The 14,431-nt window shown below is 47.2% G+C and overlaps 1 protein-coding gene across 2 annotated transcripts in view; it reads left to right on the top strand.

Annotated features, from left to right (window-relative positions):
* The window catches only part of ANKH (ANKH inorganic pyrophosphate transport regulator), a 137,548-nt gene extending 130,435 nt beyond the window's left edge, over window positions 1-7,113 (top strand). The window contains exons 9-12 of one of the 2 annotated variants that reach the window (XM_069492743.1): window positions 1,285-1,414; window positions 3,711-3,834; window positions 4,376-4,475; window positions 5,755-7,113. In XM_069492743.1, coding sequence (XP_069348844.1) covers window positions 1,285-1,414; window positions 3,711-3,834; window positions 4,376-4,475; window positions 5,755-5,868 — 468 coding nt within the window. In that variant the 3' untranslated portion in view covers window positions 5,869-7,113. The remainder of the gene's footprint in view (window positions 1-1,284; window positions 1,415-3,710; window positions 3,835-4,375; window positions 4,476-5,754) is intronic. The other variant, XM_069492744.1, reaches the window with a different exon arrangement.
* The last annotated feature ends 7,318 nt before the right edge of the window (window positions 7,114-14,431 follow it).

The raw sequence follows: 14,431 nt of genomic DNA, 5'->3' as shown, positions 1-14,431 counted from the left end.
ATTTCTGCTGTTCCCTCTTTCTGGAACAACTATTACTTGAATGGTGGACATTTACTCTTTAAGTCTCTTCTCCTGTACTTTCCACACCTTTATCCTTCCGTTCTGCCTTTGTGGTACATATCCCTAACTTTACCTGTCAGTGACGTTTTCATTTCTGCTTTCCTGTTTTTAATTCCCAGAACTTCTCTTTTGTTCTGTGAGTATCTTTTTTATAACATTTCCGTCCTGTTCTTGTTTCATGGATGCAGTTTCTTCTCCCATCTCTCAGAGTATCAGTGGAAAAAAGGCTTTTTTCCCTCTGTCTCTGCACTGTCTTTGTTTCCTCCATGTTGTTTTTTGTGCCTTTGTTTTGAACTCTTCACATTAGAGGCCTTCGTTAAGGTCTGGTGTCCCGCGGGTGTATGAGGGGGCGCTAGGAGCTGGCTGGGAGCCGCGAACAGTGAGGTGAGATCACCGTACAGGCCTCCCCAACAGCTGGCTGAGTGGGGCTGCTTTGTTGGGAGCCCGATTTCAGGAACTCTAGGTTTTCTTTCTTGCTGGTCAGATTCCTCGAGACCACTCTGGGTCTCCTGCCTGGTGTGGGCTAGGTGGCACTCTACTGTTTTCCCGTGTTCTGGGAGTCCAGGAGAGGAAGAAAGCTGGGACAACAAAGTCACCCTTCCCTTAATCTGTATGTTTTCCACGTAGAGATTGAGTATCCCTAATCCCAAAATCCTAAATGCCCCCAAATCTGAAACATTTTGAGCACTGCTAACATGACTGAAAGTAAATGTTCATTGGAGCCATCCGGAATTAGGGATGCCCAACCAGTAATTATAATGCACGTATTCCAAAATCTGAAAAAATCCAGAATCTAAAACACTTCCGGTCCCAAGCATTTTAGATAAGGGATACTCGCCTGTAGTCACTCTGCTATTAGCCATGCCAGGTACCCTGTTTCGCCTTATCCAGAGACTAAAATCCTGTGTCCTGCCAAGTTCAGTGAGACACAGTCGCTAGCACTGGAAGTGGAACTGTGAGTGACTTGCTTACTGTCTAGACTCTCAGCCAGCCTGTGCCGGGCCCTGCCCTCACCCCGGCTTCCAGAGGGACCTGTTGCTGCACTTCCTGATCTGCTTCGCAAAGCAGGGAGGTGGCAGCCCTCGGACTAGCGTGGCTGCCACCATCGGGCAGGTCCGCCATCTTTCACAGTTGGTCCTCGGGGGTTGTGCAACACCTGCCTTTCCCATTTCACTCATTCATACCTTGTCCTTACACGCTTGCTCCATGTCTTTTTCCCTCCAGCTCTGTTTTGTGATGTTCTGGACCCCCAACGTTTCTGAGAAAATTTTGATAGACATCATTGGAGTAGACTTTGCCTTTGCAGAGCTCTGTGTCGTTCCTTTGCGGATCTTCTCTTTCTTCCCAGTTCCAGGTAAGGAAAAACAGAGAATGAAAGAAACATTCCTATTTATCGTCATGCTCATTTAAGTCTTTTTTCACTGGAAGTGTTTATAAGCACATCACCAACAAAAAGTAAAATTTCACAATGGATTAGAAAGAGCTAGTAGGATAGTTTCAAGAAGTGAATCAAACAGGCATAAGTTGTTTTTTAAAGTGCGTGCAGTGATTGTAAACATAGCAAAAAAGAAAACAGACCCGAAAAGACAGCATGTGGAGTTTTGAGGGGACAATAGAACTGCCCTCTGTCTTGATTGTGCTGGTGGTTACACAAATCTACGCATGTATTAAAATTCTTAGAACTGTACAGCAAAAAAACAAATTATAGTATATTAATTTAAAAAGTGAAATGCAAAAAAGAAAAAGAAAATAGAATGCGTTTACTGCTGAAACCCGGAGATGTGCACAGAGACCTGCTGGAGACAGGGACTCCAGTGTAAGTTGAGGCCAATGGTGAACGGTCAGAAAGGACAATGCCCCTGGCCAACACGTAAGCCGGTTTGAAAATTACCAAGCTGACACAGCAGCATGGGCTATACAAGAGTAAGGTAGTTCCAGATTGAATGAGAAAAGCAGGCTGCAGGACGGCTGATCAGGTGACCATTTCTATAACAAATGGATAGGAAATATCCATGCATATCTTCATCATCATGTGTATATGGTAAGTGCTTGCATAGCTGTAATCTGTTTCTAGAAGTAACTCAGTAAGCTGCTAACAGTGGTTGCCTGTGGGAAGCGGGACAAGGGTATGGGAAGTCACAACTGGGAAAAAGACCTTTGTACTGTATTCCCTTTTGTACCTTTTAAATTCTATACCAAGCGTATGGCATCCAGACAAAAATCAATTGCCAAAAAAAATCCACCTAAATCATTAACCCGAGAAGTCAGAATCTACAAAGCCTCAGTTAGGCTAAGAAATGAGCCATGGAGCTAGTCCTGGCAAGGGCCATTGGTGTACCCTGCTAGCCTTGTGCTGTCCCCAAGGTAGGCCACAAGCAGCCCTACTCTGAGACACTGAGCACTCCTGGAGGCCAGGTCTTGTGGCGTCACTGTCAGGGCTGTGGCAGAAATGGAGGAATGGCTGGAACATCATAGCACTAGGATGGTGCCTGGACTGTGTTGAGTGGACACTTGGTGAGCCAAGCTCTGGAAAGTGACGCTGCCGAGAGGAAGCTGCACTTAGAGATTAAGAACCAACGGTTCATTTCCCGTGGGCTTGATCTGAGGGTCCTGGAGAGCCCCGCTGGGAGCAGGCTGTCACTGGGTGTGCGAATGGCCTTTAATCTCCTCTTGCTTGCACTTCCTGGCCTGTAAGATGAAGGGCTTCCAGACAGCTGCCACTCCGGCCAGTATGGTCTGGTTTGGACCAACTGGGTTAGTGTATGCCTGTGGGTCTGTCTGTGCTTAAGGGGAGAAGGTGAACTTCCTAAGTACAAGGTTTCCAGCCGGGGAAGGCTGGACGCTCTGTTAGACCCAGAAGACCCAGATTCTTCCTTCTAAACAAACATGCTCTGGAAAGGAGTTGCTATCCCAGGAGTGAGCACTTCCCCTCCTAGAGCCTTTGTCTGGTGCCACCCCCTAAAGGTGAAGGGCCCCTCCCTTCAAGGTCCCCACCTGGCTTGTACCTCCTCAAGCCCTTTCCAGCTTCAGATAGAATCTGGATGCTCAGGGCACTTCCTGCTGACAAGGGCAAGGCTCTGTGTCCTGCACACACCCTTATGCAGCGATCCCTGCTGTCCCCTGCACCCTGCACCCCTGCTCAGGGGGACACGTCATTGTGAAATGACAACATGCACTACTATGGCCGCACGATGAGGGGAGGAGCGAGGGGTGGTCGGGGCAGCTTGGAGGGAATAGAGCAGTTCCCACACCGAGGATGTCGGGTCAGACGCAGGAGAGGAACACGGCTTCTGGTCTCAGCTTTTCTGCTCACCCAGCTTCAAAGTGTACAGCCCTGTCAAGGTGCAGCTCTTCTCTGAGTTTTCTCTGCGAGAGATGGATGCTCAGAGGTGGAGGCTGGGCTGGGGGTGGGACAGGACCATCAGCTCGGGAGATGGCGGTCACAGTGGCACAAGCAGCCTGCCTGCGCCAGTCATCTGAATCCAAAGGGCTCTAAGAAGGTGGGAAGCCCAGGGCAGGGACAGGGGCTGGGCCACAGCAGCAAGGCCCGGGTCCGCATCAGCCCCTGAACCTCGGCTGTGCTGCTTTGGCCAAGGCAGCAGGAAGGGACAGAGGCAGGTGTCGCTGACCGCTCTGTGCTCTTCCCGCAGTCACTGTGAGGGCCCATCTCACCGGGTGGCTGATGACACTGAAGAAGACCTTCGTCCTGGCACCCAGCTCCGTGCTGCGGATCATCGTCCTCATTGCCAGCCTCGTGGTCCTGCCCTACCTGGGGTATGTCGCCAGGGGATTCGGGGCTGTGGGTCCTTCTGCCACTTAAGCACCCTGTCCAGAGGTACGTCTTCATGTGAAATCCCCAAGCATCTCTAGCATTAGAGATTCAGAATGTTTTGTTTTTCTGCCTGAGCACCAGGCTGAGGCTCTTGAGGTCCATTCTAGAGAAGTACTTTTGGGGTCAGGCCCATGTGCGAGTAATGGTCAGCAGTGCCTACCACCGCAGGTGGGCTGGGGCACACGCTGGGAGGTGAACACAGAAGCGAGGAAGGCCACAGTTCCTGCCCTCAGGGAGCTCTGTCCCCTGGGGGAGGGAGGGAAGTGCTGTGGGATCCACGTGCTGTGGGCGGGGTGGCTCAGCCCCGAGTTCCAGGCCCCCCACGCAGACGGATGGTTGTCATCAGGTGCAGCCCTCGTGGAAGCTGGCAGAGTGAGGACGCTGCTGGTCTCCGCCTCTCTAGGCCACACTCACTTTCCTGCTTTGGGCGTTGACTTCGTTGGGCCCGGCTGGGCTTTAACAGATGTGCATTCTCATCCCCAGGGTGCATGGTGCCACTCTGGGCGTGGGCTCCCTCCTGGCGGGCTTCGTGGGAGAATCCACCATGGTCGCCATCGCCGCGTGCTACGTCTACCGGAAGCAGGTGAGACTGCGGTGCAGGGGGCACCAGGGTCGGACAGTGGAAGTCATCAGTCAGGGCTCGCTGGTGACCTTGCCCAGGCGCCTAATGGAAGTGGTTAAGAGAAAGGGGGACAGCAAGTAGAGACAGCCCCTTTGAGGAGTTTGTTCTAAAGGAGAGAGAGGTGTGGACGTGGATTTCAGAAAACCAATCAAGACGGGGTGAAGTTCAGCTTGTTTGTGTCGGGAATGATCCAGCAGACAGGAGATGCTGGCCTTGGGGAAGGGGATGGTCAGGGTGGGGGGCAGCAGTGGGTGGGGCGCTCACACAAGTATTTTTCTGATTGCTGTGTTTTTCTCAGTGAAGTAGGAAGCCAGATCATCAGCTGAGAAAAGAGAGATGCTGGAGGTTGGGAGAAAGAGGACGACGTGTGAAATAGCTGCAGGGAGAGTGGCGAAGTGAGCGGGCTGGGGACGCCAGCCTGTGACAGCCAGGCTGTTTGGGCGGCCTGTGACGTACACGTCAGGACACTGGCCATCCCCCAGCCGCAGGCTGCCCCAGCCATGGTGGCCCAGGGGTACAGCTCTGACTGGTGGAGATTTGGGCCTAAGCACAGTCAGGGTTTTGCCTGGCAGGTAGGATTAAGGAAAAGCAGGGTCAGGAAGTGTTACAATTATTGAGCTTTTCATTTAAGCTGCTGAGAGAGGGGAAGGGGACATTGAAGTGACCACAGTGAAAGGACGAAAGGTGGATTGGGGACCAGGAGATGGTGGGTGAACAGTGGATAATGACAAGGTCTGCGGTGAGCCTAGAGTCGCTGAGGTAGGGCTAAGGGCCTGATCCCTGAGAGGCCACTTACTGCAAGGACGGGCAACGCAGCAAGAAAGTCACCAGTAATTAGGACAGGCAGTGATGAGGGAGAATGACAGAAAGCCCAGAGCTGTCCCAGAACAAGGAGAAATACGCTGATAACATGACATTCCAGGCTCAGGGCTTTCGGGAGGAGGAAGGGAAAAGAGCCTACAGGTGACCATGAGGCGTGGGGTAGAGCACAGCCCCCCCGAATTTGAAATGGCAGGGTGGGGACTGTCTGGGGCAGGGAGGTAGGACACGATGTCCCCTGAAATGCCAGGCACACAGCAGGTGCACAGATAACCAAACTGAAAGGAATGTGCTGAATTAAGAGGCAGCCTCGGTGAGGTCACCAGAAATACAAATGAGATCCTGGTGGCCTCTCCATGCTTGTGGTTCTGTGGTGTGTCCCTGTCCTCAGCCCCACACTGATGAGTCTTCTCTGATCTAGAAAAAGAAGATGGAGAATGAGTCAGCCACAGAGGGGGAAGACTCCGCCATGACTGACATGCCTCAGACCGAAGAGGTGACGGACATCGTAGAAATGAGAGAGGAGAATGAATAAGGCACGGGACACCGTGGGGCACTACAGGGACAGTCAGGACGACACTTCACTGTCATCTCTTCCCTCTCCTTTCCATCGTGGTTTTTTTTTTTTTTTTTGTGTCATGAAAGAGGCCTTGATTCAAAGGTTTCATGTCAATTCTCCAGCATACTAGGTATGCTCACACTGACGTGGGGACCTAGAGGAAGGTCTTTACTGTTGCTTTGTAAAAAACAAACCAAACAACTGACTTCATGCCCCTGCTTCCTGAAAACCCAAAAGACACAGCTGCCTCGTGGTTGAAGTTGTGTCCTTCTCCCTTGGACAATCTCCACTTGGAACCAAAGGACTGCGGCTGTGCCATCACCTCTTGGTCACCCTGCCCAGCAGGCTACAGACTCTCTCCTGTCCCTTTTCATCTCTCTTAAGAATCAACAGGTTAAAACTCAGCTTCCTTTGATTTGCTTTCCAGTCACATGGCTGTGCAGAGATGCAACCCTGGTGGCCTAGTATGTTTCCCCTCTGCCATGGAGACATAAACCGTCTACTACACACATGCAGAAGGCGGGTGGCAGCCTGGAGTCGCCGTGCACACCGAGGATCAGAGATCTGGGACCACGCCGGGCCGATGATGTATGGAAATAATCCGTAGAAAGGTTTGAGATGCCATGGGAGTAGCAAACTGACACGGTCGAAGGATAGCATTTCACTTTGTGTTTTCCTAGATTCCAGTGAGCTGTCAGTTCTCACCCCCCACCGTGTACATACAAGAGCTAACTTTTCTAAGTTGTCACAAACTCGCATCTCCAAATTTCAGCATCCTTCCGCATGACTTCCCCCAAAGGCTTGCTGTTCACTCGCCTTTCCTGAAGATGGCACCAGAGCGAGTGAAACGGAGCATTCTAACTTTACGTTTTAGTTTTACAGTGAACTGAAGCTTTAAGTCATAATCTAGCATTCTAATGCCAGGTTGCCGTATCGTAACTTTTGAAGTAGATGTATTACCTGGTTCTGCCGCTCTTAGTCCTAACCGTGCAGTTCCGGTAATCCAGTGTTCTGTGGTACGTCCCTCTCACACCACATGATACAGCAAGACATTTTCTAACGATATCAAAGTCACTATGTGATACTCCCTGAAATAACGCATTTGAAATCCATTTAGTGCAGTATATTTTTCTAAGTTTTGGAAAGCGGGTTTTTTCCTTTAAAAAATTATGGACACAGTTCACTAAATTGTTGATTTAGTCAAAATTCCTAGACTGAAAGAACCTAAACAAACAAAAAAAAATATTTTAAAGATATAAATATATGCTGTATATGTTATGTAATTTATTTTAGGCTATAATACATTTCCTATTTTCGCATTTTCAATAAAATGTCTCTAATACAATACGCTGATTGCTTGCGTGCTCAACATACCTGCAGTTGAAACGTATTGTATCAGTGAGAATTGTACCTTATTGGCAGCAGTTTTACAAAGCCCATCATTTGCATATGAATGTAAGGGTCAGTAAATGACAAGAGAACTATTTTTCATTATGGGTAACTTGGGGCCAAATGGGCCCACTGGTATAGACAGTAGTGAGAATGAAAGTGTGAGCTGGAAGGGCAAAAAAGAGAAAGAAAGAAAAAGGCAGGTCTTTTGTGTCTGTTGCTGTCAGTGCTATGTAATCACACCGTTCTTCATAGAAAAGAAGAATGGAAGGGCATAAAGTCAGCTGTGACCACGACAGGGCTGCGTTCACATGTCTGGATACCTACTGCCCTTGGGCATGCCCACGATGGGGGAAACGTCCTTCGTGCTTCCTCAAAGCGGCTTTTCCTCCGTTTATCCATATATATCTGAAAATTAAGATACATAGCTGTTTTGCAGTAGTTTCAGGGGCAGAGCTAAGAAGATAGAAAAAAAAAAAAAACATCTATTTGTATTAGCTTTTTAAAAGTACATGACTAGAAAATTAAACAAACAGCAGTAAAGATCAAATTGAAAAAGCAAATCCTTTCCCTCCAAGTCCAGGAAAGATAAGTTAGAGCCTTTTCATTATGCAACAAAAATATGTAATTATAACTCCGGAGACACCTTCAGTGATATAAAGATTAATGGGCTATTTTGTTAGAGTTTCTGAGAACACAGGAAGCAATGGCAGACTCAGGCCATGAAGCTGTGATTTTGCAGGACTTGTTCAAACTTTCACCTTGAAGCACATGATTCTTCATACGTTGCCTTCACTGGGTTCGCTTAAGTCATGGCCTAACAAATACCTTAACTCCTAAGGCAAAACTTAGAGCTAGTCTATTCTTCTACATCTGTTTTAACCAAGAATTTTATCATTCAGATAAATGCAGAACAGATCAAACCGGGGGAGCAAATTTCTCCTTCCTGCTTTTCAGAGTTGTTAGAGACAATCCTTTGACTGTACTCACCAAAGAAATGTTCTCCCGATACTTGTTTATTTTTCACTGCAGGGAGTGCAGCTGACAGATGTATTCAGAAGAGCACCATGCCTGTGAGATTCTCATGTCAAGGACCACAGAAAGACCAAGTGTGACTTTCTCAAAGTTGAGTGATTGTTTGTAGACAAATACAATCTAAAAATACAAGGACAATAAAGCAGTTTTTCTTTTAATGTTGAGAAATAAGTTTGGGCAGTTCAAAGTATAGATAGTAAGTAAATATATAGTAAGGATTTTCTCTGAGCAAGCTGAGGTCAGATCAGCTCCTTTGGTGGCCCCTCTTGTTTTTTTGTTTTGCTTGTTTTTTTTTGAGGAGCACATGGGAGGTCATTCTAAATGTGCAATTGCCATTTGTTCTGCACCGACATACAGGGATCTCAGCAGCACAGGGCATCAGTAAGACAGCCAAGAACTGAGCAAAAAGAACTAGACGAGGCTTGCTCCAGGAAAGTCATGATAGGATTGGACCTGCCAGCCATGTGGCTCAGGGAGTACTGAAGGATTTGCATGCTGGCAAGAAACCCTCACTCTTTTAGGATTCTTTAACTGGGCACGGAAGGCCACTTGTTTGCATCTCTGGGTAAAAGCCAGTCACTCCCCCACCATCACTGCCTGTGTTGGGCTTGTCCTGTGCCGGAATTACTCTTTGTTTTTTGTTTTGTTTTGATTTTTAGCATTAGCAGGTAGTTTGGCTGGGAAATGTCCATGGATGCCTGATTCCCTAAGAAACTAAAACATTTATAATAACATTGGTTTAGGATACAGCAGATGGGGCTGAGGGAAAGCCTCATTACAATAGCAAAGCACTTTATGTCACTCTTTGAGTCCTCCCGCCAAACAACCTTGGGCAGTGCACACGGCGGGAGGCCTGCGGGCTCCCAGGGCAGTGAAGGGACTGGGGCAAGTTCTCCAGACTCCAGGCTGTGTCCTCACTCTCCATCTGGATCTCTCAGGGTTGGGACAGCCATTACGTGTCCCAACTATCAGAAAAGTTACCCAATTACGTCTTTAGAGTGAAAAATGTCACCGGCTTCCTACCCTCTTAATTATTCCCCAAGTGGGGATTTTTTTCTTCTGGGGGGAAGAGGTGGGGGAGGGTAACCTTTTCTGTATCCATGGTTTCCAGAAACACATCGATTTAAAGGCTCAGTAGCTTTCTGACTGAATTTTTTTTCCTTCAAACTGAAGGTGGGAGTGAAGAGAGTGTGTTGCATAACAGAAAATATATTGTTGTGATTAAATTACATTCCCTGAGAACTATTTTCTTGTATTTAAACATCTTTCTACTCCAGTGTCTCTCTGGGCAGACCAGGGCCCTGGACAGCATGTGCTGGTTTTTACCAACTTCCAGCTGCGCTGACCTCTACACTTAGGATGAGGTCTTCATCGGTCAAACCAGTGCACGGTCCAGGAAGAGGGATCTTCTATGTTCTGAGTCCTGTCCCTGCCATTTCCGTAACCAAAATGACACTGCAGCGTGTAGTAGGGCTCTGAGCGACACGGTGTGGGAGTCAGCCAGCTGCTCCTGCTGCCCTTTGTAGATGGCGTCTTACACCCAGCCCTCTGACGGCCTGTATAAAAAAAAGCATTTAAACTGTAGAAAAGCATGTTTTTGAGCAACGTGTTTGGTGAGCATTCGAGATACTTCTGTGTGGTTATTTTGAATCTCTATTTCTGTCATTTGAAGCAGCAAAACATCATGTGACTCATCAACTGATCTAACCACACATAAAACAGGATGTAGAGAAAATCTGAAGAAAAATCGGAAGGCCCTGTTGCCTGCCCTTTCAAAGGCAAAACATCTAAAATTAATTACACAAATGGTCAAAATGAGAAATTACATAATGTAATCAAAATAACGCAAACTCCACTCAGATGCCAGAAAAGGTATAATAAATCACATAGTGATCACAAAAGGAAAAAAGAATGAAGAGGTGATGAGACCTTGTTTTAAGTTTACACTTCATTTTCTTCTCAGGAGGGGAGGGTAGATCTGTTAGCAGCTGCAGCTCTCCGCTAGGGAAAGCATCAAAGGTGGGCCTCCAAAATCATTTAAAAAAGAAAAAAATTATCTTTGCCAAATCCAAGTGGTTCCAGGAAAATTATAGCCAATACCTTCAAAAATATTTAATTTTAGTGATAATATTTTTTCCTCCACTTCATTTGCAGTCAACCAGGGTCTCTAAAAGACTGCATAAGATATATGCACTTTCACAGATTCAGCAAATGTTTTTTATATGGTACCTCTTTTTAAGTTAGGCCATGTATCTTAAAGTGCACTTTACTCACAAGACTTGACGTCAGCTTCTACAACATGTATATAAAAGCGCACAAGAACTAGGAACCCTTCTCTCTGCAGGGGTATAAGTGGTTTCCTAAGGTTAAAGAATGGGGCAGGTGGGGACAGACCAGCTAAAAATGGTTGTAACCTTCACTATACAACTTTGTGGAAATTCAGTGACATGGAGACTGGTCATTACTGTAAGATTTAGAGGCAGATGTTCCCCAACTATAAGCCAGAGACAGGAAATGGCACCTTGGAGTTGGGAAACATTACAGCCAGGTGGATGCCAGTTCCCTGAATGTGGGGCCGTGAACATGGGGGGGACCCACAGTTTGGCTGAACCAGCTACGGAAGGCAAATTTCAAACTGCTCTTGCATAAGAAAGGAGGTACAGGGTACACACCAACACCGATCATCCGGCACCCCACAGCATCGGCATGTGACCGTGAGGTGGGCCCATTACGCCAGGGGTGCCACATCCCCAAGGCTTGCTGTGGCGCTCCTGGATTCAATGACACATTTTGGTTTGCTTAATGATGTGTTGATCGGGTAACTAACTAAAGCTGGTATGACCAAGAAGCTAGTCAAAGGGCTTCAGAAAACCGGACAGAGCCACACACAAGATTCTCTTCCACAACAAGCCAACGCTCATTCTTTTAAGGAGAGCATCCAAGCTGGAGGCCTGGGCCCACAGCATGACCTCCCCCGTCACTCACGCCTGTCCGGCCTTACCTTGCTCATCCGTCCAATGGGAGGCTTCCGCCAGCATTGCTAAGGCTCCTTCCTGGTCTAAAATTTTACGTATGATCTAGGATTTAGAACACGGTACAGAATCCTACAATGGAGGAATAAAATTACCTCATTCTTCATTTCAGATCTGAACATTAGCAGTTATCCAGATTTTTCTTTTGTTTTTTTCTTTTTTTTAGCAAAAATAAGTCTGTTGGGAGTCATTCCTCTTACACGTGCTGTGGCCGTCAGCTCACGGGCTTTTCTGTTTCACATCAAAACTGGGTTTAATTTAAACTGTTGAAACCAATCATATCAAAATTTGTATAGCCTTTGATTAAAACTGACTGCAGAGGTCAGTATAAAATATATGTTGCATTTAACCAAGTGCTGTTTATGTATTTATTAGGTGGAAGTTTTTGCATTGTTCAGAGCATTTATGTATGCTTTTTTGTTGTTCTGGGGGCTTTTTTTGGATTTGTACTCATGTATTGTTCAAATAGGTTTCATACTCTTAATTTTACTTTAAGTAAAGCTTAAAACAGTTGGCATATAATTGAGATTGTTTTTAGTTTCTTGATTTTTTTACTCTAGCCATTAGTCTGTTTACTTACCACGAAAATACTTGGTTTCCTAATCCTGACTACAATTCCCTTTTTATCAAATCTATGTGAGATATTCAAATTTCACCCTTTACCTTGGTGACTAAAACCTGTAACCACTGGGATATTTCTCCAAACTCCCTGTCTTACTTAAGCATAACCTATTTCTTCAGATTTTATATTAAAATTATTTTTCCTTCCCATAACTTCAGTAATATTGAAAGTTCTTCCCTGAAACCTCTCCAGCTTCTCCACACTCCTTCTAAAGTGAGAATACCAAAAGTAGAGAAGCGTTCAGTGAGCATGGGAAGAGCAGACTCTGACACTCCTGCCACATCTAAGAGGTTCTTGTTCTTAGTCTTTATGTGAAAAGCATTACTTTTTGTTAAAACATAACTTCTTAAACTCAAAGAAAGATGGCTGTAAGTTTTTTAACCTCCTCCTAAGAGATTGTAGAAAATGTTTCATTACATACCTGTGATCAGTAAGCTTGCGCACACCCTGCTGAGATTGCCCGATTTCTTCCTTATTGCTCTGTGACGTGTCTTTCGGTCCAAATCCCAGATCTCAGTCCTCCTTCTGCTGTGCTTCCCTCTTATTGCCTTGAACGCTGACCGTGTTTTGGAAGTCGTAAGAGGTCATCCCACAGTCCTGGGATGCGGTGTGTCTTCGTGCCTGGCTACAATGTCTGCCTGTGCTCAGGTCCCAGCTGCCTTAAGGACCCAGCTGTGTGGGTCCTGGCGCCATTCGTCTTCATCTTCCCCATGGGGAGTGGTACCACCACAGGGGCAAATCTGCACCCTCCGTGCTTTCCCGACATCTCTGCCCACCCAGAAACCCAGTAGGGTCCCACCAACCCCCATCAATCCTACCCTTAGTCTCCCTCCTCTCCCATCCCCTCCTCTTTGTCCTCTGTAGTCCCAGTGGCTTAGCTCAGGAGAAAGTCATGGACAAAACTATACCCTCTTCTAAGTTTTCCTTTCTGACACTATTAAAGGCAACGCTGGGGTAGAGGGAAGGTTGGCATTGCCTGTATTTATAATTCTGTTCCCAACAAGCACAGGTTTCTTACCCAGACAAGGCAAGACAGTTTTACCATACGAATTCCACAGTTCAATACACCGTGCTCTGAACAAAAGGAAAAAATAAATCAGGAGCTGTGCACCCTCATTCTGTCTGTGCTGCTTTTTACCCATGACATATCCAAGTGACTAAATGCCTCTGAATCAGCCTCATCTCCTCTGGAGCAGTATCTTTTCTATTTAGTTCTAATCTACTGTGACATAAGGATGTGCAGTGTGTGACCGATGGCAGTTCAGGAAGACTGAGGTGCCACATCTGCTAAGCTTCCAAGCCACATGGAAGCACCTCAGCCAATGAATCTATGAACATTACTTCAGTCTGCTCTCAATAAAGAAAAACGACTAGCACTTTTACCAAACAAAACAAAGCCTTATCTCAGGTTCAGAAACTCTTAAATCCAAAGACCAAAACAGAATTAAGAAATGCAATAATTTTCAAACTTTATACTGTACATCTAAGATTCCCCTCGGGTCTTTCATCTCTCTTATTCTAACGGAAATGGCTGAGGAAAGTGCACTGTCTCCCCACCGCCCCCGGCCTGGTTAGGACAGACCCAGCTTGCAAGTTCACACGTCATGGAGCTAGAGCACTTCCTCCGTTGGGCTCCCAAGGCCGTGTCCTGGCCCAGCCCTGTTCTTCTCTGCCTTTCTCCCAAATGCCAAGCCGCCCAGATTTCAGCAGTCTTCTCACCCTGCAATGATGTTTCTCAGCGCTCTTTAATTCCACCCTCTTTGGAAAAGAGTAAAAATGGCCCTTAGGCCTACTCCCACCTTAGTTGGAAATCCAGTTCTACATGCTCTCGGGGGACCTGAATCTGGGCCTGTTTCCAGCTCCAGATACACTCTGGTGATCCCCAAGTCTGTTTTTCCAGCCCGGACTTGTTCCCAAGCTTCAGACTGGTGTATCCAGTTACCTCCCAACATATCCTCAGGGGGTACCAGAGGGGCCTTGGCCTTCAGCCCCTTCCTCACACTCCTTCCCCAACACACATTCTCCTGGCTTTCCTGTCTAGATGCACAAGCACCCACACAGAAACCTTCTCCCTGTCCTACTCCTCCCTCCATCAAGCCACCAAGCCCCGTCGAGCCTCCGCCTAGTACCTCTCCCTTCTATCCCTCCCTCTTACCCTCCAGCCCACCTGCCCTGCTCAGGGGCTCCTGCTCACCTTGGGCCTGGATGCTACATGAGCCTCCGAAACGGTCTCCCTTCTCCAAGCTCGTGTGTCCCCCAGACTACAATGTAAATGACACCTCCTAGAGCTTTGCAGCACACAACCCACACACACAGCAGCCTGAGACAGGTGTTTCTAGAACACCTTTTCCAGGCCAGTCCTTCCTCCCACTCTAGGAACTGGGTTGCTGCAAGGCGGCCTGACACTTAACGTGACTAAGCACCAGGCTACACCCTGGCTAGGCGCAGAAAATAAGGACCC

This window comes from Eulemur rufifrons, chromosome 17, assembly GCF_041146395.1.
Source record: "Eulemur rufifrons isolate Redbay chromosome 17, OSU_ERuf_1, whole genome shotgun sequence".
Classification (NCBI taxonomy): domain Eukaryota; kingdom Metazoa; phylum Chordata; class Mammalia; order Primates; family Lemuridae; genus Eulemur; species Eulemur rufifrons.
The sequence above is the reverse complement of the archived record's forward strand: the minus strand, read 5'-3'. Positions and strand labels throughout refer to the sequence as shown.